Here is a 22,441-nt window from a genome sequence, read left to right on the forward strand (position 1 = left end):
GAGAGGCCATCCCAAAAATCAGCACCCACACCGGCCCTCCATGGATCAGGTCCCCCACTTTTGACATAAACGCAGAAACATACAAACTACCATACACTATGGGCAATTTAGAAAAGTCAGTTAATCTAATGGCTACACCGCTTTACTCATTAGGATAAAACTATTTTATTAGATGAACTTGGTGACACGCAATTCAATTGTATGGTGTTAAAGTTTTATTCCGTTTTTAAATTCTTAAACATGTGTATGTTTCACCTAATTTTCCTTTAAATACGTTCCTTTAAATAGACCCATTCAGGTTTAAGCTTTGGATATAGTCACGTGACACATTAGGCGCCGCAATCCTGTTCATTGTTAAGGCACAGCTGTGCTTAATCTACGTTTAATGCACTATTGTCACTGTTGATAACAGATTCCCCTCTAGCTTGCATATACCTTCTATAAGGAAGCCGCAGAAACACGACGCAACACACACATCATCCGGAAGTCGTCTGTTGCCATGGTAGAGCACAACAACAACAACAACTAAAAGACGAACTTGAAAGAATGGTGTGATTTGTTAAATTATTACATAAAATCGCCGTTGCGGTTTTACTTAAAAAGCTATAAAATATTAACCTGCATATACGAAGAATACAAAGGATGTCATTAAAGAATCACGTCTGACTGATGCCAATATTGGCGACCACATGAATCCTGGGTTTATTAAAATTTGCTTTTAAGGATTGCATTGAGTTAGTGTAAGTATCCAAGTTATTTTTTTATTAAATTGTTTTAATATTGGTTAATGTACAGTATTATTAATTGAAAATAAATTATTTGAAATGTTATTTTAAACTGACATCTGAAAACGTTTCACACCATCCGGTCTCTAAGGGTGTCTCAGTAACTTGTACTAATTTTCATAAGTAAAATCTTGAAAAATTGAACGGCCTCGTACAAGATTAATGAATCTTTTATGCATGATATATAACAAATATAGCCTAACATTTCTCGTTATGTTAGAAACGTAGCGATTGAACGAATTGGAAGCATTGAGCTTGAAAGTTATTGTTTCTTTATTGGCCCCAGTGTCTCAATACTATAACAACGGAACATACCAGGAAAAATGCGTAGGGGGGACCATGCATCTTCTGCTTCGATGCTATACATTTCCACAGACAAACCAACTGTGTATGATGAACTTAGTAAGAAAAAAACTTTCTACTTTAATGAGAAAATATACATCCACAAAAAGTAACTATACATTACTCTCAAATTAGACTGTCAGCTACGGATCCTTGGCGCTGCCACCAGAAAACTGAACCTTCAGACTAAGGTGAGGTGTTTCAAATGTCTTTAAAAATTAATGTTACTGAATCAAGCTAACCCACGACGGAACTACAGATATTTTACATTTTCTTTTGAGGTTCTTTAGAAAATGTGTCAAACTGGATTAATGAATTAAATCAGTAACTTGTGTTGTGTGTATGTAGGATAATTGCCAGAAGTTAAGCTACCTGTTTTCCGTATAAACAAGTCGTATTTATTGAACAAGACATGTTTGCCATAATTCTCAATACAGAATGATAAAAAAAAAAACGTCAGTACCTACCTAAATCTATATCTTATAGCCTACCTGGTCATGTTTTACAATAATTGTAAAATGTTAATTAGTACGTTAATTAATTGTGTTGAACAATGTAAGCCTTTCGCAAAATAATAAAAATTCGATGATATTCGTACATCTCTGAAGATGGCTTCATAACTGTTGGACACAGAATGCTGTAAAGTTGCAGTGAAAAGTTCACTAAACATCACCAGACCTCACTTTCTCACATCGAGCCGCAGTCAAGGGCAGTGACTTATTTCTGTTCACTCTTGCACTATTTTTTAGGCTTAAGGCCAGCATATGATCTTCCCCACCATTCCTTGAGGCCTGATTATCCTGGAAACCGAGGGGAATGGAGGCTACTCAAGTCGGAGTGGTCAGGGACTCCATGCGGGCTAATCCGCTTTTAATTAGGGTAAGGAGCAGGGATATGGAGTTTCTCCTGGATTAGTCACAGTACATTGACAAAGCATCAAGCTGGGACAAGCGCGCCGCTTGGCCAGTACTAACCAGATAGGGATAATATCACCTTTTCATGCGAGAAAAAAGGCATTTTATATTCTTTCTCTCCATAGAAAAATGTTTTTTTCTTTATTAATTAGCATTGAATGAGGTGACAACGAGTAAGTCGCCGAAATGGATGTATTTTGTTCTCTTGTTTATGTTCATTTTAATTTATTAATGTATTGCTCCATTGTGCGTGCGCCAACAAAAAAAGTTTCAGTATAGCTGCAAGGAAAACAATTATGATGCCACATGCTTTGGGGGAAATAAATTCAGGTCTGATGACTGTAACTGGATCGCTTTTGAAATACGTCACGTGCGTTTCAATCTTAACTTGTACAAGCACCTAGTGTTTAATTAACAATGGCACCTAATGGCGAAAGCATCAGATCTTGTTCCTAGGAAACAACCAAACGTCGCGTATTATACTTTCAGTGTCCACTGTGCGAATTTGCCTTCAGCATTGAGTTTAGTTAAATAACCAGCTTTCAGCTCTAAATTCAAGCATATATTACCTGCGGCCTTTGATGTTGCCCCTATGTTTAGCTAGATAAGACATTTTTCAAAGGTAAATATTATATAACTTATTATCTTTATAAGCTCTGGGTTTAAAAATGTTAATAATGCTAGATAATTTTGTGACTAAACATGACCACTTTTTTTTTTATTTAATTACATTTTTTACGCGGACCCAGTAGGCTATTTAACTGTAGCTGCCTTAGCATGCAAATAAGCTAACACGATTTTTTTATAGGAAAGTTATACGCGTTTTGAGGCATCTTAAATGGTGGGGCGCGCGCCTGCGTATTAACAAGCATTAATAAATGTCATCAGATAGTTAAACTTTAAAGTATCTTATATTCAGTACTTAAGTCGCAGTTTATAATATAATATTGTAACGTGTGACCTTAGCAATAAACGTTACCAATGTAGTTAGGTAGGCAAAATATCTCCTCTTAATATGCCTCTTTAATTGATCATTAGCTGGGTGTCCAACACTAGAGGGCAGTGTTGCTATGTAAACAGGAAAAGAGTTTTAACACTGTACTCAGCTTTACACTTTTGTAATGTAATATAGTATCATTCTATGCAACACACTAAGAACAACAAGGCTGACAGGAAAACACTAAACATGAACAAATGCTTAGGTGCAGTTTAAAATGCCGAGATGTTACCTGGAACCTTAAAACAATTGCTGTGCATTCCTTCATTCTGTGTTGCCCTAAATGGGAAGTGCTGGCTGTATTGCTTGATGTCCATTAGGTTTGATACTGGCTGACACATACAAACATATTGCATTCCAGATACCATCAGTCTGGAGTGAAACATATTGCGAAATGGCAGATGGCCGCCATGCAAATGAAGATGGGGCTCAGGGCCTGTGTCTCGCTCTGAAGTGTCGAGTATCACTGTTTGACCCAGAAAATGCTGTGTTTAATGATCAATGGGGCTAAAAATACCCGGTAGACAGAGGATGGTACCCGCCATCAGGTGGCGCCGCGTCCCGCCCATATATAACGTAGAGAAGCCTGTCTGTGCGAGTGCTTGCGGGAGACCGCCTTCGCTGCTTTCTGCACCTGTTCCTCATCGTGTGGTGTCTCCTCACCTCTTATCCATTGCCTCTGATCAGACACGCTTCCTGGACGCTTAGGGGGTTGAGGGAGGGAGGCTCCTTATGGGTTTTTTTTTAGAATGGCAAAGCTTTCCCTGAGCTACATAAAAACCACATCAGTAGTATGTGCTTTGGATGAGCACTTTGGGCTGTATTTTGTGTTATTTTGATGAAGAATCAAAGCAGCCCTTAATTTTCAGAACCAATACAAAATAATGTGTGATGCAATGATCACCAGAGTGATCCAGGTAATGTCTGTATGTGTTAATGTGAATGAAGATGTCATTGTTTTTGCTACTCTTGCTGGTGATGGTGATTTGAATAGATGGTTCTATTCATACCCTTATTGGCTCTGGTGCTGTGAATATGCTTATATTTCCCTCTTATCCCAGTAAAGGTGACCTGTATCTTCAAGGGGTTTTGAATTACATTATCGCTGTTGCACAGTGGCGACGAAACTGCACCTACAAACCTGCAGTGTGCAGTGAAATACACCATGCTAGATGGCCAACTGCTATCAAGTCCGATCTGCATTTGATAAATGCTGAATGGGGGGGATAGTGAGGTGCTTGCAAGAATGAATTTTTTTTTGTAACACATCCGAATATCACACTGCTTAGATAAATCACTGGCTTGCATGTCACCTACTGCTGCTTTCTCAGTCAACATATAATGAAAGGCTTTCTGAAAGGAAAAAGGAAATGGTTCCACAGGGACAGCAGTGATATCATTGTGCGTTTTCCGTAGCCTAAAAGGTTATGGCACATGACTAGCTTATCAGCAAGAGAGATCCAAGCAACTCTTACCCTGAAATACTGGGTAGGAATAATTTACGCAGAAGCAAGCATGAAAAACAGGTAAAAATAATTTGCTAGAAATTGGTATAGCTGTATATAAAATGTATAATATCATGCTACAATACACTTCTTTAGCTGAAATAGTTTCTTTTTTTCTTTTTTTTACATTATTATAATTCATACGAATGAATAATTACAGAACATCATACTAATCCCTAAATTTATTTACCCCTGATAGGAAGAATCAAATTCCTGCATGGCTAGTTTTTCCTAAAAAACTTGCTTGAAGAAAAATAGTATGAAAAAGAAAAATGAACAGGCAGCACCGCAATCTTTTGCTATTTCCATCCATCCATCCATCCATCTGCTTATCCTGGTCTGGGACACAAGCTGTTTTCATCGTGGAATTACAGAAATGATTATTGTGCCTGGCCTTTGGGAAGGTGTGTGAAATAAGCTAGCACAATTACGAGGAGTGTCTGAGCAGTGAGCAGTGAGCAGTGAGCAGTGTCTGTGCCGCTGTTCCCTTGGCATCACTAAAGCCTCCCTCCCTCTTGGATGAGCGACCAGCTTCCCTGGCACAGACTGAAACACCTTCCCCTACCTCCACCTGCTCAAAGGGATCGCTATTCTCAAATAAGCCTTTGCACCAAATAAGCATGCCATTCTCATCGCGTAACGTCCCCCCCGTGCCCGCCTGATCTCTAGCTGCCCTCTCCCCTAACGTCGTTAGCATTTAGATAGGCGAGAGCATGGACGCCTAGTTAATGGGCTTTCTCCACCCCTCGATCCCCAGCTCAAACCAGCTGAAGTGAGAGGGATTAAATCATAGAACAACAACAGAGAGGGACTCACGGCACGCTTCATCGGCTGGGCTCATTAACAGGAGCCTTGTCAGAATTGATGTTAGATGTGATTGGAGATTATCACATTTAGGGCGCCTCATCCCCCTAACCCCCCTCCTCTTTCAGAACTACACAGCTTCCCTCTTCAACCCCCCCCCCCCATGCTATAGGGCCACTAGGCCGGCACGCGGGGGCCGTGTCGACACGACTGACGCTCACTGCGCTCTTTGTCTCCTAATTCTGCTTCATTTAAACTTCATCAACTTTTCCAGTGGACCGGAAGAAGAGGTGAATGAGCCAGATTGTCACTTTATTTATTTTTCCCGCTCCCCTTTTTGTCACTGGATTTAATTCTATATTTCCCTCTGCGCCCCCCCCCCCCCTTGTCGCTGAGAGAGTATACCCCCAATAAGCCCTCCGTGCGCTTTGACAGAAAAAGAAAACAGCAAAATGTGCCCCCCCTCCCCCCCGCCTTGCTCTGCCTTCTTTTCTGGGTTATTCTGCATGCCCCTTAGTCTGATGCAGAAAATGAGATTACTGTATTTAAATCACTATGACAATAAAGAGCACATTCACAGCCCTACAGCTGTAGGATAAAGCATTATTCCTTCCTTATATTGTTTGTGCTTTTGCTGCCTGTGCTTGTCTTGCTCTGCCACAATGGCAGAGTCACCCGTGAGACTGTCTTTTCATCCCTCTCCTTTTCTCTCGCTCTCCGGCTCTTTTCCCTGCCGCCGTCGGTGTGTGCTGGGGTTTCCGCTACCCTTTGACCCACGCCTCAGAAGCTCGTCCAGACCACGTCAGGCATCGGACACGCTCAACCTGTTTCGGGACACCAGCTCCCCGTGGGGAAACGGAAACCTGTCCCGTCTGGGCTTCCAGAATGCGGCGGAACGAGGGGCTTAGCGCAGGATGCGCGGCAGCGTCTGGGCGCCATGCGGCGAATGCGCGAGCTGCGCTTCCACTTTATTCGCCATGATTGACACCGCGGGCAAACTTTGGGTGGGATGCTGAGACGCCGAGGAGAAGCAGCGGCGGTGTGAACGGCGGACCAGGGGGGGAGGAGCTGCCCCTACTGTGACTGAAGAAGCACCTAGCGCCCATCCTTCTAGACTTGGGGTTCCCAACCCTTCGATTTCCGCCGACTGACTTACGTCACGCTAACATTTCACTGATTAGTAAAATGGGCGGGCGGGGCGGGGCGCAGAGGATCGATCAGCATTGTGATAAGTACAACTGTATCCATTTTTTTCAGATGAGAACAGAATGTGCAACCGTGAGCGGTCATTAAAAAATGAACAAATGTAGTTTATATTTTGAATCAACCCAACCTCTCTGCAAATGCCATGCGATATTGATTAGGGACCAGGGCTTGGGAACAAGGGCGTCACTTTGGGTTGAGTATTGGGAGGAGTTGAGGTCTTCACCCATTTAAGGGGGTCCTGGGGGTTGTATTGGCTGGCTTTGATTATTGGGGCGTTACAACCCGCCCCCCCCCCCCCCCCCCCCATAATTTACACTCATGGTTATAGAAATTCACCTCCTCTCACTGCTTGGTTTGCCAGGGAAACAGCAGCATAAACCTGAGCTGTAGACCAAGACAAGAACAAAACTCAGCCGTGAGCCAACAGGGAACAGAAAGCAGCGTAAACAGGTGGAGGAAGAGTAAGGAGGCGGCTGGGGGGGCAGGCTGGGGGGGCAGGCTGGCTCTGCTCGGTGTTTCACAGCACAAACAGCCTCTGTGGGACCATGCAGTCTTCCATCATCGGGGGCTTTTTCCGCACTCCAGCATTGTCCTTCCCTCCCCTGCTAATATAGCGAGCCCCCCGGCGCTACATTGATCGATTAGCTGTAATCGTAGAGGGGGGGGGGGTGTGTGTGATAAGGGGGGATATGGAAGAGAAGAGAGATGGACCAGCCAGGAAGTAGCACTGGTGGCTAGGAAATGTGCATGAGGTGGAGCGGGGGCGTGTGACCAGGGAGGGACCCGGTGACAGGGGGGTGCAGCGTCGTGGCCTGCCTGGGCATCTCTGGGTGGCAGTGAGTGGATGGGAAGAGCGACAGCAGCACAATGGAGTTTGCATGTGCTGCAGCTTCACATACGACTAATAGTGCTATCTGCACTAGGAAGAACGTTCTATGGAGATGATTAGACTTCACGGAGCAGTCCGACAAGGCCTGTCCTAATTGGCTGCTAAGTTAGCTGATTATCTGCAGTTATGGATTATTTGCCCAGGGACTCGCGTAGGGGCTGTGAGGGTATGGCAAACATCGACAGAATACACATCTTAACGATAATACTGCTTCTGAGATGGCGTTGATTGACAGGTCATTCCGAGCAGCGCGAGTCAGCACCTCGAGTGCGGCTGTCATGGTCACGACGTCACACGCTGGAGAGGGAGGGTGCGGAAATCTGGACTGCGAGCACTGGGGCTCTGACATGGAGTCTAAGGAGTATGTGTGTGTTTTGGGGGGGGGGGGGGAGTTAACATTTACTCTTTTATTTAAACGTTCCCTTTAGGCTCTGGATAAGACGGAGCACATTCACTTCGGAGAGTGTCGCTCCAGTCAGAGAGAGAGCTGATGGTTAGCAGGAAGGGCATGATGTTAATAAGACGGCAGTCGCTGCTCTGGAGGGAAGCCGTTCACTCGTCACCCAGTTAGTCTTTGTTGCTGCTACAAGGTGGCAGCTGGGGGGGGTGGGGTGGGGTGGGGGGGAACCTCGCCACATCTTGAAAAGCTGTTTGTTTTGGTTAACATGACTGTGTTTATTACACTTGTTGTGTGAAGCGGAGACTAGAAGACAGGAAGGAGGAACTAGTGCGTTCAGAACATGTGGGACCCGGTACCTGCTGGGCCTTTGGATCGGACCAATGCAGATTTTTACCCATTTTCCTTATTTGTAATAAAACCATTTTAATACTGTATGTAGTTTTGGGTTCAGCTGCTAATGCAATAGTTGTCAGGGTTATGAATCATGTGTAATATTTATTAAGGTAGAGATTCTAGCTATGGAAAACGTACAAGAACATAAACGAGCAGGAACATAAACGAGCAGGAACATAAGCATGCTGTTTAGTTGTGTCTGAGTGTGACAGTGATTTTGCCAGCGGTACCTTTAGCCTGAGTGACGCAGCCCCCAGTGCTCGCTGCCTCTCCCCTTACCCAAACTCTCTTAATTCCCTTTTGATGAGGCATGCCAAATAAATCCTATTTTCATGCCTTTATTCCCTCCTGGCTCCTAAACGAGAGATCAGGGGAGCAGATTCGGGGGCCGCCGCTGTGGCCGTGTGCTGTCACAATGGGGCCCCTCCCTCCACTCAGCCTCATTAACAGGCACTTCCTCACATCCAGTGCGGCCTGGCAGCGACACAAGGGTCTCTTCACCCCTGAGCACAAAGCGACGTGGAAAGAGCAGCGCGGGCGCACGCGTAAACATGCTAATGCTACATATCGCGCTTATCGGCTGAGCGTTTTATGCTAGCTCTTAATGCTAAAACGCATAGCTAGTGCTGGTCAAAGCACTGCAAACCGTGTGCTGATGGATGCACCCATACCATTATCTTCGCCGTCAATTCTGGTAGCAGCACGATAAACTTAATGCAAAAGCTAAAGATTTACATGGACTTGGCTATACTGGGCTGGTGTCTGTCTCGGGCCTCCTGCTCGATCTCACGTAGCCGCACGCCGCTGAGTTCTCCCACAGACCCGTCTGCACCCACACAGCGCCCCGCTACGACAGTAACAAGCTCCTTTATCTTCCCCTGTCAGCGCAGGAACGTCCAGACTTGTTATTGATGAGAACCAGCTGGGACCAGTCCAGGTACAAGCGCTGCCAGACAAAGCCCAATATATAACCATAGAATAATCATGTAAATGAGGTGCCGTGCGTGGTGTGGAGCTGAGCGCTCAGCAGTCAGGACAAGGCGCAGTGAAGGGACAGTAACTGGATTCATGCATTTCTGCGGTATATGTGAGATATGCGGCAAGCATACTAAGCAAATCAGTCAGGGTGAGGGAATCAGCGGCCAGATACTTATGATTTATTGATTCTCTGACAGGAGTGTGTTCTTTTTTTTTTTTTTTTTTTTAAATCTGGAGTTTACAAACAAATTAGCTTCACCCTCCCTGTAGTAAGCAAATGTTCCACTATAATCTGATCAACTTTAAAGTGAAGTTGGAAGTTTTTAATAAAATTAAGGTAAAATTCAGGTGACTGTTTTTTAACGAAAAAACAGGCCACGCAGCAGGTTTCTTTCAGAAAGGCTCCTCTTGTACTTTTTAACCAAGAATGATCAGGTCTGTCACCCGACAATGATGCATCGTTCCCACAAGCCTCCTCTGTTCTGGGGCCGCGTCTCTGAAGTACGATCAAAAATCCCAGTATTGAGAGTGAAGCCAGGATTTGTTCAAACCTGCCTGCCATCACCATCCCACCAATACCCTATATTTCCCCCCCCAACACACACACACACTCTTTCGCTTTAGTCTCCTCACACAACAACAGAGAAATAACAAATGGCCACAGCTCACTTTTTTGGTGACTTATGACGACTCACTCCAAAGCTTTCATTTGGCCGAGATGTTTCGCTAAGAAAAAGGGGCCGTTAATCACGCTCTTACATGTCTGCGTGTCGGCGCTTCCTCCTGCAGGAGAGGAAGTGAGCGCCGACGGCTCATCTGTAGTGCGCCAGCGTCGCTGAGGCTTACCCAGACACATGCTCCCAATTAGCTGCCCTTCTTAATGTAAATGCTTCATAAATTATCCCCAATGCTCCAGGATTAGGCTCTCATAAAGAGAGTTAGCATCTCAATAAACAGCCAGGTTGAGCGGGGAGAGCGAATTAGACAAAGGAGGGGGGGGGGTGTGTGCGGGGGGGGGGCGGGGGGGGTGTGGAGCGCTGATGAGCAGGGGTATAAGGGTACCATATCTGGCTGGGTCACAAGGGGTTCATAACACTTTTTAAAAAATGTGTTCGGGGGCAATGGAGCAAATTATATTCGATTGGTTGATTGAGATGTGGAATATTTCTTGACGGCATGGCGGAGGAGTCATGGTGAAGCTTCTGCCATAACCAGAGTGCCTGACAGTAACAGGGCAGCAGTGATAAATAACCAAGGAGCTGGTTGTTTTCCCTTTATCAGCACATTGTTCTAAACCGTATGAATAAACCACGTGTCCCCTTCTAAATAAGCCATCCTGCAGTTACACTTTTTCATTTTGTACTTTGATGATCGTTTGGAAGTGTGGTAAATGGCTTTATTTATATCGATCTCTTCCTGGGGGGCCTGAAATACAGGTATTCTTTCCTGTGAAGAAGTTGTGCAACAAATGCAGTTACTTGGGTAGTTTTGTGGGGCGGATTTTACTGATCGGAACATCCGGTGGTTTATGTGGACAGGCAGGGGAGCATCCCCCCCCCCCCCCCACCAAAGAATGCTACCAGTATGTGAGACTGGGAGCCTGAGGGCGCTGCACTGGCTGACCGCACTTTGGGCAGGCGAGCTCAGCGACGGTTGGCGATCGCCACGTACAGTACCCACCCCGTGGCCGATGTCGCCGAATTCGCAGGGCGCCGCGAGAAAGACGCCAGGCTTATTTGCTTCAGACTGACAAGTGTCTCTGAACCAAGAAAAGACCAGTACTCTGCCGTTCTTTAGCCCATTTTAAAATTTTTTTTGAAGCTACATGTGAACACGGACTCGAGTGCTACAGAGGGTTGTGTAAAGTCACGTCATCCTTAAAACAACAGCACACACAGATGCACGTACAAACACAGGCACACAAACAATCTCCATGTTGGGTCTGCGAATGGGCAGGAAGGCAAGATTAGGTTTAAGCCCCATATTTTTGAAATGATGGTGGACCTGCTGTCCCCAGATCAGGCACCAGATGGCGCAGTGCTGGTGGAGCCAGCAGATAATTAATCGAGACAGATCGGGTAGCATTACTTCCTATTATCTTCTAATTACTCTTCAGCGATGCGCTTATCCTTAAGTTTCTGTAAAATGATGGCACGGTGAGCCTCCGTTAGCCGTGTGGAAGGAGCCAGTTATCTTGGCTCAGCATTCTATCTGAAGGAAAGGATTACTCTCCTTCTCTTCGGGGAGAGTATAAATTTGTGCTGAGATGGGGTTGCAGACTGGTGGGTGTCAAAGGTTTTCTACACTGGAAATCCTCTCCTGAAACGGGCATGATTCTTAGACGACATGTTGCTACGGGTGCCATGATACCAGACCATGACCGGGTCTCAGTGTTTTAATGCCGAACACTGAGGCTGGGCCAGAACCCTTTGCTCTCTCAGCCCGATCCGGTGTGAGTGCCTGTTTCTTGGATTACATACGCAAGATTCTTGGAGACGTTGCGCCCGGGAAGGCGGCCACGACGGGTAGCAGCACGCCTATGGACCAGCAGGATGGCCTGAACGGGAGGCTGACGTGATTTCACACACGGACACGTCTCCCATCGGCCCTGCAAGTTTATGAGCTGCGCAGCCATGGTGTGCCGATGCAAATGAGAAAGGCTAAATGCCACTGAGGGAGTAGGAGGGGTGAACGCCTGAGCCATCTGACACAGCATCAGCTGCAAGGCAGAGGCCCTGGCCGCCGATGATGTTATGCACCTCCCCGAAGGTTTTAACGTATGACCCTGGTGAAGGCAGACCAATCAGAGGTCAGGAATGAATGCTAACCATATTAGCATCATTAACAAGTGGCAGCAGTTCAGAACCAAAAATAAATTAATACAATTGTATTATTATTTCGGGTCCGCCTTGCTTAAATGAGGAGCTAGTGCAAGGGTGTCAGTCTGCGTCTGTGTGTGGGAGAGAACAGGGGAAGTGATGTAACAGAGAGATGAACCCTGGGGTCAGATCAGCTAATCTCAGCAACTCCGAAAATCCGAAAAGCACACAAGACCAGAATGGTATAAAAGCTCAGAAGAAATGAAAGAGAGGTGGGAGAAAAGGAAAGAGAGAGACGGGGAGATCATGATGCAAGGGATGATTATGCCCCCTCATTTTCGCACGCTTTGTGACTGTGTGAACAATCTGCTCCGGCTGACCCATCCAGGGACTCCCCCAAAAACAGCTCTATTCTCCTGGTGGGCCTCCGTTTTCTGAGGAGGTCTCTGGCTGGTTAATTAAAGCACAATAAAGAAACAGGTCATCAGTAAATGAGAGCATAATGGACCTTTTGGTTTACATAATCTCCTTTTTGTATGATGAGCGTTTGCTTTTCTCCCTCTGTTTTTCCTCTTCTTTTCAGTCCCTTTTCTGAAACCAAAACAGCACAAAAATGGCAGAAGAAGAAGAATGTTTTGCTAGTGGTCACCACATTTTTTAGGCGTCCCCTAGATGTTGCAGAAGCAGGAGTCCAGGTTGAAATAACAACAGGAGTTAGGGTTGGAAAAATATGTACGGGACCACAGACCTGGAATGATTGTGCTTTCACAGCCATGTTCACCAGGATCTTGACTTAGGACTGAGACGGTGAAGGCAGATGAGCAGTTCTTGGCCACCAGATTCCCATCCTGGAGGTACTATGGCGACATGGAGTCTTGCTGAGTTCTGGGAGAATCTCCCTGGGACTGCAGCACTCTGAGGGTCTCCAGGCCCCATGGCACAATGCAAGGGTCACATAGCTGAGTGACACCCGAGCAGCTGTGCAGACAAGCTGCATAGCGCTCTGTCCTGTGATGTAATTCTGACATTCTGGAATCCAACGTATCAATTGCAAAAAAAAAAAAAAAAAACAGAGAATCATGCTTGAAGACCTGAAGTCTTGGTTCTTTAATGGTACAACTGCTTACACCACATAAATAAAGAACACAAAAGCATGCCTTCTGACAAAACAGGCAATCATCCTTCCCCCGTTTCATCTTTATCTATGGATCGTACAAGACGACATGAAGAGAGCTGGTGGCAGGCGTGAGCACAGAGCCTCGCGACTGACATCCAGGCTGTGCTCCTCCGTGTTCCGTCACTCATTAAACGGGATTCCAGATCAAAGGTGCATTCTTTAGTATTCAGGTAATGCTGCGTAGCTCACATTCCCAGTCCTCGTGTGTCATCCTCGCTCTCTTTTGATTTTCACTTTCCACCATCGCCGTGGTGACTCCCCCTTTCCAAAACATCCAGCTAGAATCGAGGTTTGATACGGGGACAGAGGGAAGCAGCACCTAGTCTGGGTCTCTGGACCATCCCGCTGGAGCACGTGGAGAGGAAGATGGCTAGGAATTAGAAAGGCATCATTTAATCCCTACCAGGTCCCCATCAGTCATTTTTGCGGCAATGACTCATGATGGAAATCTAATTTGACACGGCATAGCTAGATACTGGAGCCTGTTGCCTTAACGTTGCATTAACTGCAGTTACATAAATGTCCTTTCATGTTTAGCCACTTGGAAGAGGCCTGTATATAAGACGCTGGTAAGTCATCGAGTGCTTGATTGCTCTTTGTCTTCCGCTTCTTGTCTGCAGCCAGCTTTAGGAAGGACGGCGTGGAAAGGTCTGTCGCTGCCAGGCCCTGACTTCATGTACGGGTCCATGCCTGTCGTCCACGATGGCGGCGTCGCCGAAGGTGAGAGTCCTATTCTCCGTTAATTACGCCGCTCGGCTGAGGAGACAGACCAGCCTGTAATCAAAGCCGGGGGCCTTCCTCTGCTCTCCTCTGTGAGCCTCATTAGAAACATAATTTAAGCGTAACGGTGGAGTGATAGGGATGAGTCCCGTGCTTCATTTTAAACCGCCGTGTCACTTCCTGTTATTTCCCTCAGGCAGCTGCCCCTTGCCTGCGGCTCCTCGACTCAGATGAACCGCATTTGGCTGCTGGGCGTTTTCGCTCAGCTCCTCTCTCCGCTGTTTTAATTATGCACCTCTAACAACCGACAAACATTGAAAATGTCAAGCTTTCCCCTGAACCCCCGTGAGCTCGTGTGGCTGTGCCAACCAGACCCAGTGGGAATGTTTCTAGAGTAGGATGAACTGTCAGTTGTGAGCCTCTCTAACTGTTTAAACACCCTGCTTCCTCAAGTTAAACCCCCCTCAGATCTGTCACTACTTACTTGAGAGACGAAAAGAAACAACTCAGGATCCATTCTTGCTTTTTTAAAAAAGGTTGGACTTCAATAATTGTGACAAGAATGACAAATGCTACGAGCAGCGGCAGTATTAATGAGCCCGGGAGAGTTACACCTCCGTGTTCTCAAAGGGATGGAAATCGAAGGGAGAGGCAGAAAAAAACTGTGTGGAACCTTTCCAGAGATGTCATTGTTCTACAGCTGATAAAAACTTGCAGATGCAGACTTGAATCTTGCAGTGGCCACATTTTTCTTCAAACCACAAAATTATTTAAGTCCCTCACCAAGCGATTTGTCAGTTGAATGATGGCGTGGTGTGTCACTTTACAGAGTTCTGTCACTGGGTTGTGTGTCGACGCGTCACTGATGCAGTGGATGTGGATGTCCTGTAGTCCAGGCACGTTGCTGTCGGTTAACCATCCAGTGTGTGTCTACCCTCCTCTCTGCTGCAGCCATCTCCCACTGGCACCTGCCCCCTCCTCCCAGCACTGGCTCTCTTGTCCACCGTAGAAGAGTGGAGAAGGATTTCGTGGCCCTGAACCGGGAGGGGGTCAAGTCTGGCTTGGTGACAGCCAAAGAGCATCACCAGTACCGCGCCACGCATGACATCCGACTCGCCCCGTCCAAGGGAGGTTCCCGTACCTCAGCGCCCCCGCGGCTTCCCCCGGACATGACCTTCGGCGTTGCCACGCGGTGAGCGGCCCCCTGAACTGGACTACATCCCCGTCCCCCCACACCTACCAAAGCTTGCCCCCCCCCACAGCACACTGCCTCGCTGCCGCCGTGTCTTTACTCTGTTCGCTCCTCTCCACTGCTGCTCTCCTCACAAACGAGCAACAACCTGCAAAGGAATAACACTTCATTCACGTCAAAAGTCAGAACGTTAACTATAAATATTAAAATAGGCACAATTATGTGATGCATGTGTACCAAAGTAATATTGACGAACTATGGGCGTAAATTATTAAAACTGGTCAATACAACCCTCTGGACCCCCTGAAATGGGAAGAGACCTCAGCCCACCCCCCCACCATGCTCAACTCAACTCAAAGTTATGCCCTTGTGACCGACGCTTAAAGGTCACATGACTCGATATCCGCCCTATCTGCCTGTTAATACACATGCAGTATACTCACAGTTCCCATATAGATACTTAACACAAGCTTTCGCACGTCGGTCTCCGGGATGGTCTCTCTCAGTTTGGCGACAGGGGAGATGTTATTTTTAGGTATAAAGACAGGAGCCTTTATTGAAACAATATCACAACTTCAGAGGCATGAATAAATGGCCCTACTTACTCAGTTTGACTCACCAGGGGGTGCACTATTAGCGTACGCTGGAGGCAGGGAAGCAGAGAGAATGGCCGTTAACTGCTAATGTTTTAGAAAGTACCGTTAGCACTTAGCAGAATGAGTGTCAGCGTTTAGTGTAGCAGAACGTGAGGCGCCGCTAGATCGCCGCGTTCATACCGGACGCCTCAGCTGATTATAAACGGCACGGGGTGTTAGTGTAGACTCTGCTTGTGTTCATAGGCACCATTGACGATGCTCTTCTCCATTAGCCAGGCCTCTTGGAGCCATGACAGTGAGAATCAGCAGACTGCCATCAAAAGGCTTTGAGTGTCTGACACCGTGCACAGAAGCAGGGGCTCACAGCACACGCCCAGGCTATGCCCCGCAACACCAGCTTAATGAGAAATCATCTGCAATGAGAAAAAATCACACTTATTTATATCACACCTAAAATACGGGCACCCGCGTTCTCGTGAAACACCTGTAAATGCCAAACACCGCCATTCAAGATGAGGCACGGTGCGGGTATGTGATTCTATCTGGTGGCAGAAGACAGTGGTCCATCCTACCCAGGGAGTGTGTCCCTTTTACTGGGCGTGGGTGGGGGGGGGGGGGTTATGGTTATGGTAAAGGTTGGGGGTGGCATGAGTAACCCAGTAGCAGAGAAGCAACTTCAGCACAGATGAAAGAGGATGCCTGTTTAATACAACCTTCTCCACTTCCACGGAGGTGCCACAGGAGCGCCGGTCTGCATCACGGTCATGTCCCTGTCCCCCCCAGTACACACCACCCTCCTCCCTCTCCCTCCCTTTCCCCCCCCCTTCCCATCCAGCCATTGACACTGTTCAAAACGGAGCTGAATGACTTCGCCAATAACGCCCCCGTGTGCCATTGCTCTCCTTCCACACCTGTGTGTTTTTCTCTCACCGCTCCCGTCGTCCCCTTCCACGCCCCCCCCCCTCCCTGTCAGGAATAGATTTATCCTGTCGGTGACGCGTGCCGAGTGCGGCTGTGTGAGAGTGCAGGTACAGGGTCAGGAGAGGGGGGGGGGTGTACAATATAAGATAAGATCATGGCTCCCCGGGGGCTTGTTTGGCCCTGCACCCTATCCATCAAACACCGGCTCGCCGTGCCAAGGTCAGCCCTAATGAGCTTGTGCTGGGGTGTAGCTCTCAGTGCGCCCCCCCACCCCCCACCCCCCGCACGCCGCCGCCACAGAGACACACAGGCACACGCCCGGGCCCGCGAGCGCCCACACGCGTGTTCACGTGTTTCATGTGCAAGCAGACAGACAAAAACTGTTTGTGACGGTAATTTGATGTCACTGCACACGTGTAATAAAATGCACAACTGATTGGATGTGCTGGTCTTCCCCATCGGCCGCGTGGGATCATGCACTCAGTGCCCTTTCCATGTTTACTCACATCAGGGGGCTTCGCCACATAAATACATATATTCACATATAAATACAGCAGTACTGTAAGCTGGGGGGGGGAGTGAGGTGCCAAGGGGGCTGCTCCTTGACTCTGTTTTACCCTGAATCGCTTTTCTGTCCAGTTGGCATTAGTATGTCTGAGGGCCAGGTGAAGGGGGCTCCGGCATGCAGACGGGCCAGGACCAGTGGCCTGGTTCCTGTAGCTCTGCAGTCCGGGATGCGGACGGGCCGGGACCAGTGGCCTGGTTCCTGTAGCTCTGCAGTCCGGGATGCGGACGGGCCGGGACCAGTGGCCTGGTTCCTGTAGCTCTGCAGTCCGGCATGCGGACGGGCCGGGACCAGTGGCCTGGTTCCTGTAGCTCTGCAGTCCGGGATGCGGACGGGCCGGGACCAGTGGCCTGGTTCCTGTAGCTCTGCAGTCCGGGATGTGGACGGGCGCCCCCCCCACATCAGCGCTGTCCGATCTCATTAGGGTTTGCTGGCTGCCGGGTGGGGCGTGTGCTCAGGCATGTGGAGTGTACTAATGAAGCAATAAAAGTCACTGTAGGTGGGGGCTTGGAGGAGGGGGGGGTCACGGGCTCACATCCCCGACACGCAAGTGATGAGGCAGGTGATAATTGAGACGTCCCAGGCCCACATCTTTCCCGTGTACCATGCCGATTAGCGAGCGGGCAGTATGCGGACTCCCAGCCCCGCCTGTACGCGGTGTGTGCCCAGAGTCAGAGCCCAGAGTCAGGGCCCAGAGTCAGGGCCCAGAGTCAGAGCCCAGAGTCCGAGCTCAGAGTCAGAGCCCAGAGTCAGGGCCAGTGCCAGTAACCCGGGTCCCTCTGCTCCTTTCCAGCCCCTCCACCCCCATCTCGGAGCTCTTGGAGCACAGGTACGCTCAGGTCTGGCTGGAGGAGCAGCAGGCTAAGGACAGGAGCCTTCTAGAACGTCGGAAGAAGGTGAGAGGATCAAAGGAGGCATAGACTGAGAAATATGTGACTCAGAACACGCTCTGTTATTATTATTATTATTATTGCTGTTGTTAGTGTTTCTGCTATTATTATGCTTGTTATTTTTGGTATTATTATATTTATTTAATACAGATGCTCTAATCTTAAGTGAGCTGACAGGGGACTTAATCAACCCTGAGAATGAGGGGGCAGCAGAAAGCATGACTGGGCATGTCTTGGGAATGATGGGCGGTAGCCTTTGTATTATCGCATGCTATCGCCAGCCACCTTCAGCTGTTTTAAGAGTGTGAATGTGTAAGCCGAGGTGAAAGACTGGCCGACTGAGGCGGGATGGTTATAGCCCGCCTGCCCATCATGCTTGGTGTGGCGGTCTGGGTTGTTTCCACAGAGACAGCTGGGCCATATCCCAGAGACATGCACGACCCTGCTCAGGAAGTGTCAGCCCGTGGAGGAGCCGGCACCCTTGTGGAAACTGCCCCGCTTCCAGAAGGTAAGGAAAGGCCAGACAGACAGACAGGCAGGCAGACAGACAGGGTGGCAGAAACAGACAGGCAGATAGACAGGGAGATAGGGTGATAGAGACTGACAGACAGGCAGACAGACAGGGTGACAGAGATAGACAGGCAGACACAGATAGACAGGGTGACAAATACAGACAGACAGACAGATGGGGTGACAGAGACAGACAGAAAGGCAGACACAGATAGACAAACAGACAGACAGGGCGACAGAGACAAACACATAGACAGGGTGATAGAAACAGACAGACAGGCAGACAGGGTGACAGAGACAGACAGGCAGACACAGATAGACAGACGGACAGACCGAGAAGGTGACAGAGCCAGACAGACAGGGTGACAGATGGATGGATGATATTGGCTGAATGAAATAGCATTCATCAAAGAAGCCATGTTGGAGGTATTATTTCGATCAAGATAATGACGCCATTAAGGATGGCTCCTTTTAGGAACGACAGAATGCCTTCCCAGGCAGTGGAAGATCATGCCTTACATCCCTCTTAAGTCTGAGAGCTGATTTATTACTGTCATGTTTTCCCCCCACCATAATGGCCCCTTAGAGTTTGGGTGGGTGGGTGTGTGGGGCAGGGGGGGTCACCCCAGCACAGTCTGACAGCTTGTGTGGGTCTCCCTGTAGCAGCTGGAGGAGGTCTTAGCTGACCTACCCCCATCGCTTCTAAAGAATCCCGCTAGCCTGGCCAGGAATGTGTCAGGCAGGCCGCCGCTCGTCAGGCAGGCCGCCCCTCGTCAGGCAGGCCGCCCCTGCGACCTTCCCTGACTTCTGCTTCTCCATCATCCATTTCTGATTTTGCTTGTGACATCGGCTAGCATGACATCTCCCTGCTTGAGCATTTCCAGCTATGGATGCTTTAAGTACACCTGGGGGGGGGGGGGGGGGGAGGAGGTTCCTGTCCCTTGTCACGCACGGCCCACATTGTTAGCTGCCTGTTTTGGTCTGGCCCATGGGCACCTTAACGCTCTGGCCCCGTGACGCAGGGCATACAAATTAAAAGTTTCCTTCCCGCTGAGCGATCGATGCGGCTCCGTGCTTGAGTGGCTCTCGTGCGGCGGCAAGCGGCTTAACCCAGAGAGGAGCACTTGGAGGGGTCCAGGGACATGGGGCTCATACTCATTTGGGGGGGGGGGGGCTTCTATACCACTGTCCTCCACATCCCTCACCCGGGGTCCCGCCTTTACCCAGCATGCCCTTCTTCATGCCATCCTCGGTCACCCATCTTCCCTCCTCTGAGCCAGAACCTTCTGTGCCCAGTTAAATATCTATATATCTATCCTTGGAGATGCCTCAGCAGTGGTGAGGAAGCCGGTGCTGAGGCACTAAGCAAGTCAGTCTTGAGTTAGACAGCATCATTAGCCTAACGCTAACTCTCTGTAGCTCCCATTCGGGTTTCTCCTGGTGCTAAGCCAGCTCACGCACTGCCTCTGAAACTGTAATCAGGAGGCTTAGGCTCCTGAGGGCCCTGCACTGTGGCTCACTCACTGCTGCATCCATACAGACATACAGAGGGATGCGAGGCCAGGAGCTGATGGAGATGCTGGTGGATGGGCTCCACCGGAGTGATGATTTCCGTCCCAATCCCTACGTCTCTCTGAACGATCACTGTCTTATTCTCCCTCTCTCTCTCTCTCTCTCTCTCCCCTTCCACCCCATGGCTCGCACAAGCCTCCAATTAAATCAAAAGCGGTTTGTTTTTATTGGTCTTTTGCGCTGACAAGTGGGCTATCATCCTGACGGCTCTACCTGACAGTGAGCTGCTGAAAATCCTCCATTGACAATGCCCAACGCTTCCAATTAGGGGAGAATCAGACTCCTGGTGTGCTAACGATCTTTCCTCCTCCCTCAAGTGCCCCCCTCCAATGTCTCTCTCTCTCTCTCTCTCTCTCTCTCACACACACACACACACACACACACGCACTGCACGCTGCTGTCTTCCCCTCACATTTTTTCCTGCTCCATTTTCCCCCATCTCTCCTTTTTTCCTGTATGTCTCTCCTCTGCAAATTACCAACACAAAACGGGATGGCACAGCGCCGTCAAGGCCTGCCGTCCAAGCCTGTCAACTTTAATGAGATGATGAAGGTTTATTTTGGCTGCATGCATGTGCTAAATTCTTTCTTGTATGACAGCTGACTGTGAAAGGCGAATGTTAACCTTATAAAAGATTTAGCAATTCTCATTATTTTCTGTCAAGTACCATATCTGATGGCTGTAGGTTAGACATTTGCATCCCTGACTTCTCCGGAGTGGGTCTCTTTCATTTCTCTCATCATTGTTTGTTTGTGTAGTCATTTTTTATCTCCCTGTTTTTTTCCCCTTTGTTGAAACGTATGTTTTTCTTCTCTATTTCAAAAAGATATTGAGATGCCAAAATTCTTCCAAAGACAACGTGCTTATTACAAAAGAAAATATATATTTAACAAACTACTTAATAAATAAATAAAAAGCCAAGAATCTATTGTGCCTTTTCTTTCAGTTTTCTGGGGTGGTGTGAACCATTCTAAGCGGTTCCTTGCTCTTTGAATCCTCCTAAGAGCACTTTGCTACGTGTTAAATGTTAGGGGGAAATGAACAGCCAAGCTCACGTACAGGAGTGAGTGGCTGACAGAGATTTCTGTGGGCTAAAACTTTTATATATATTTATAAGTTAGTTTTGTGACAAAACACATTTTATGATTTTGTGTCAAGATAGATTCCCAGACATCGTATCAAATCAAAATGCCTGAAGGAGAATAAAAACTTGAGTGAGAATGAATTGGTGGCACACATGAATCTTGGCAGCTCTACCTTTGACAGTATTCACTCAGAAATCCCTTAGTCCTGTCTGCACACACAAGCGTTTGGACCTGTCCTTCTCTGACAACACGTGACTGACATGTGCCAAGTAATCCTGGGCTTTTTATTTTGTTAATCTCCCCCCTTTTTAATGTACAAGGATGCATTCTGCTTTTTCTGCTGCTCACGACTGTTGCCTTCATGCTATTTATAGGTGTGTGTGAATGCCTAACGGTGTACGGTGTTTGCTGTCGCCGCGGCAGTGTTAATGAGGCTCGGGGATGTGTTGGATCTGTATGGTTAAGGAGCTCACTTCCTCCAGGCCCTAGGGCCCACCTGAGAGCTGACACGCGCCTGCAGGACCATCTCCCCTGCATCTGTAGCCTGTGCAGAAGGAGCTCATGTGTCTATCAGACTGATGCTGAATGCTCTTTATGGGAACATGCCGGCCCACTTAAAAAATATGTCAAAACAGAATCAAGTCCGGTTTCCCAAACTAGCTGCCTGTTCCAAAAGTGTTACCTTCAGGCCTGGGAAGGGAGACGGCAGCTGGCCGTGCACTGGGCCAAGCATTAACAGGATGCCTTACTCATAATATACCATGCCTAATGATTCATCAGGCCAGTTAGATGTGCTTTTGTCATCTTCCTGTGATAAGTGGATGCTTTCTAGCAGGTTCACCTGAAACACTTTTGCTGTCTTCCTTCTTCACTGCAGGTGGGACCTGCCTTAGACACCTTCCGTGATCCCGAAGCTCGGAAGACGGCCTTTCATGCCCATCTCTCAGACTCGGTGGCGCGACGAGGTCTCCTGGGCCAGGGCACCTACAAAGTGAACTAGACCAGGCTAGGCAAAGACTGCGGGGGGAGGAAAAGATGGGGGAGAGTGAGAATGTGGGGGAGGGGGAGAGGAATAAAAATCTACACATATACATTCACCTTGTTTTTTTGCCATATTATTCTACTGGTACCTGTAGGTGTAATGAAACTTTGACAAAACCCGTAACCATAAATTTAAGCTG

The 22,441-nt window shown here is 48.0% G+C and overlaps 1 protein-coding gene across 1 annotated transcript; it reads left to right on the forward strand.

Moving 5' to 3' along the window:
* Positions 1-424: 424 nt before the first annotated feature.
* Positions 425-22,274, forward strand: cfap77 (cilia and flagella associated protein 77). The gene is made up of 8 exons (XM_023809524.2): positions 425-740; positions 1,263-1,318; positions 1,877-2,006; positions 13,830-13,929; positions 14,881-15,121; positions 17,997-18,099; positions 18,500-18,601; positions 22,138-22,274. Exons 3-8 carry the CDS (start codon positions 1,944-1,946, stop codon positions 22,258-22,260), a joined length of 732 nt encoding a protein of 243 aa, XP_023665292.1. The 5' UTR covers positions 425-740; positions 1,263-1,318; positions 1,877-1,943; the 3' UTR covers positions 22,261-22,274.
* The last annotated feature ends 167 nt before the right edge of the window (positions 22,275-22,441 follow it).

This window comes from Paramormyrops kingsleyae, chromosome 2, assembly GCF_048594095.1.
Source record: "Paramormyrops kingsleyae isolate MSU_618 chromosome 2, PKINGS_0.4, whole genome shotgun sequence".
Lineage (NCBI taxonomy): Eukaryota > Metazoa > Chordata > Actinopteri > Osteoglossiformes > Mormyridae > Paramormyrops > Paramormyrops kingsleyae.

Coding starts and splice junctions, on each gene's coding strand:
- cfap77 (XM_023809524.2), top strand. CDS start 1,944: ATGGAGGCTACTCAAGTCGGAGTGGTCAGGGACTCCATGCGGGCTAAT. Junction 2,007..13,829: donor CTAATCCGCTTTTAATTAGG/GTAAGGAGCAGG, acceptor TCTTGTCTGCAG/CCAGCTTTAGGAAGGACGGC. Junction 13,930..14,880: donor CGATGGCGGCGTCGCCGAAG/GTGAGAGTCCTA, acceptor TCTCTGCTGCAG/CCATCTCCCACTGGCACCTG.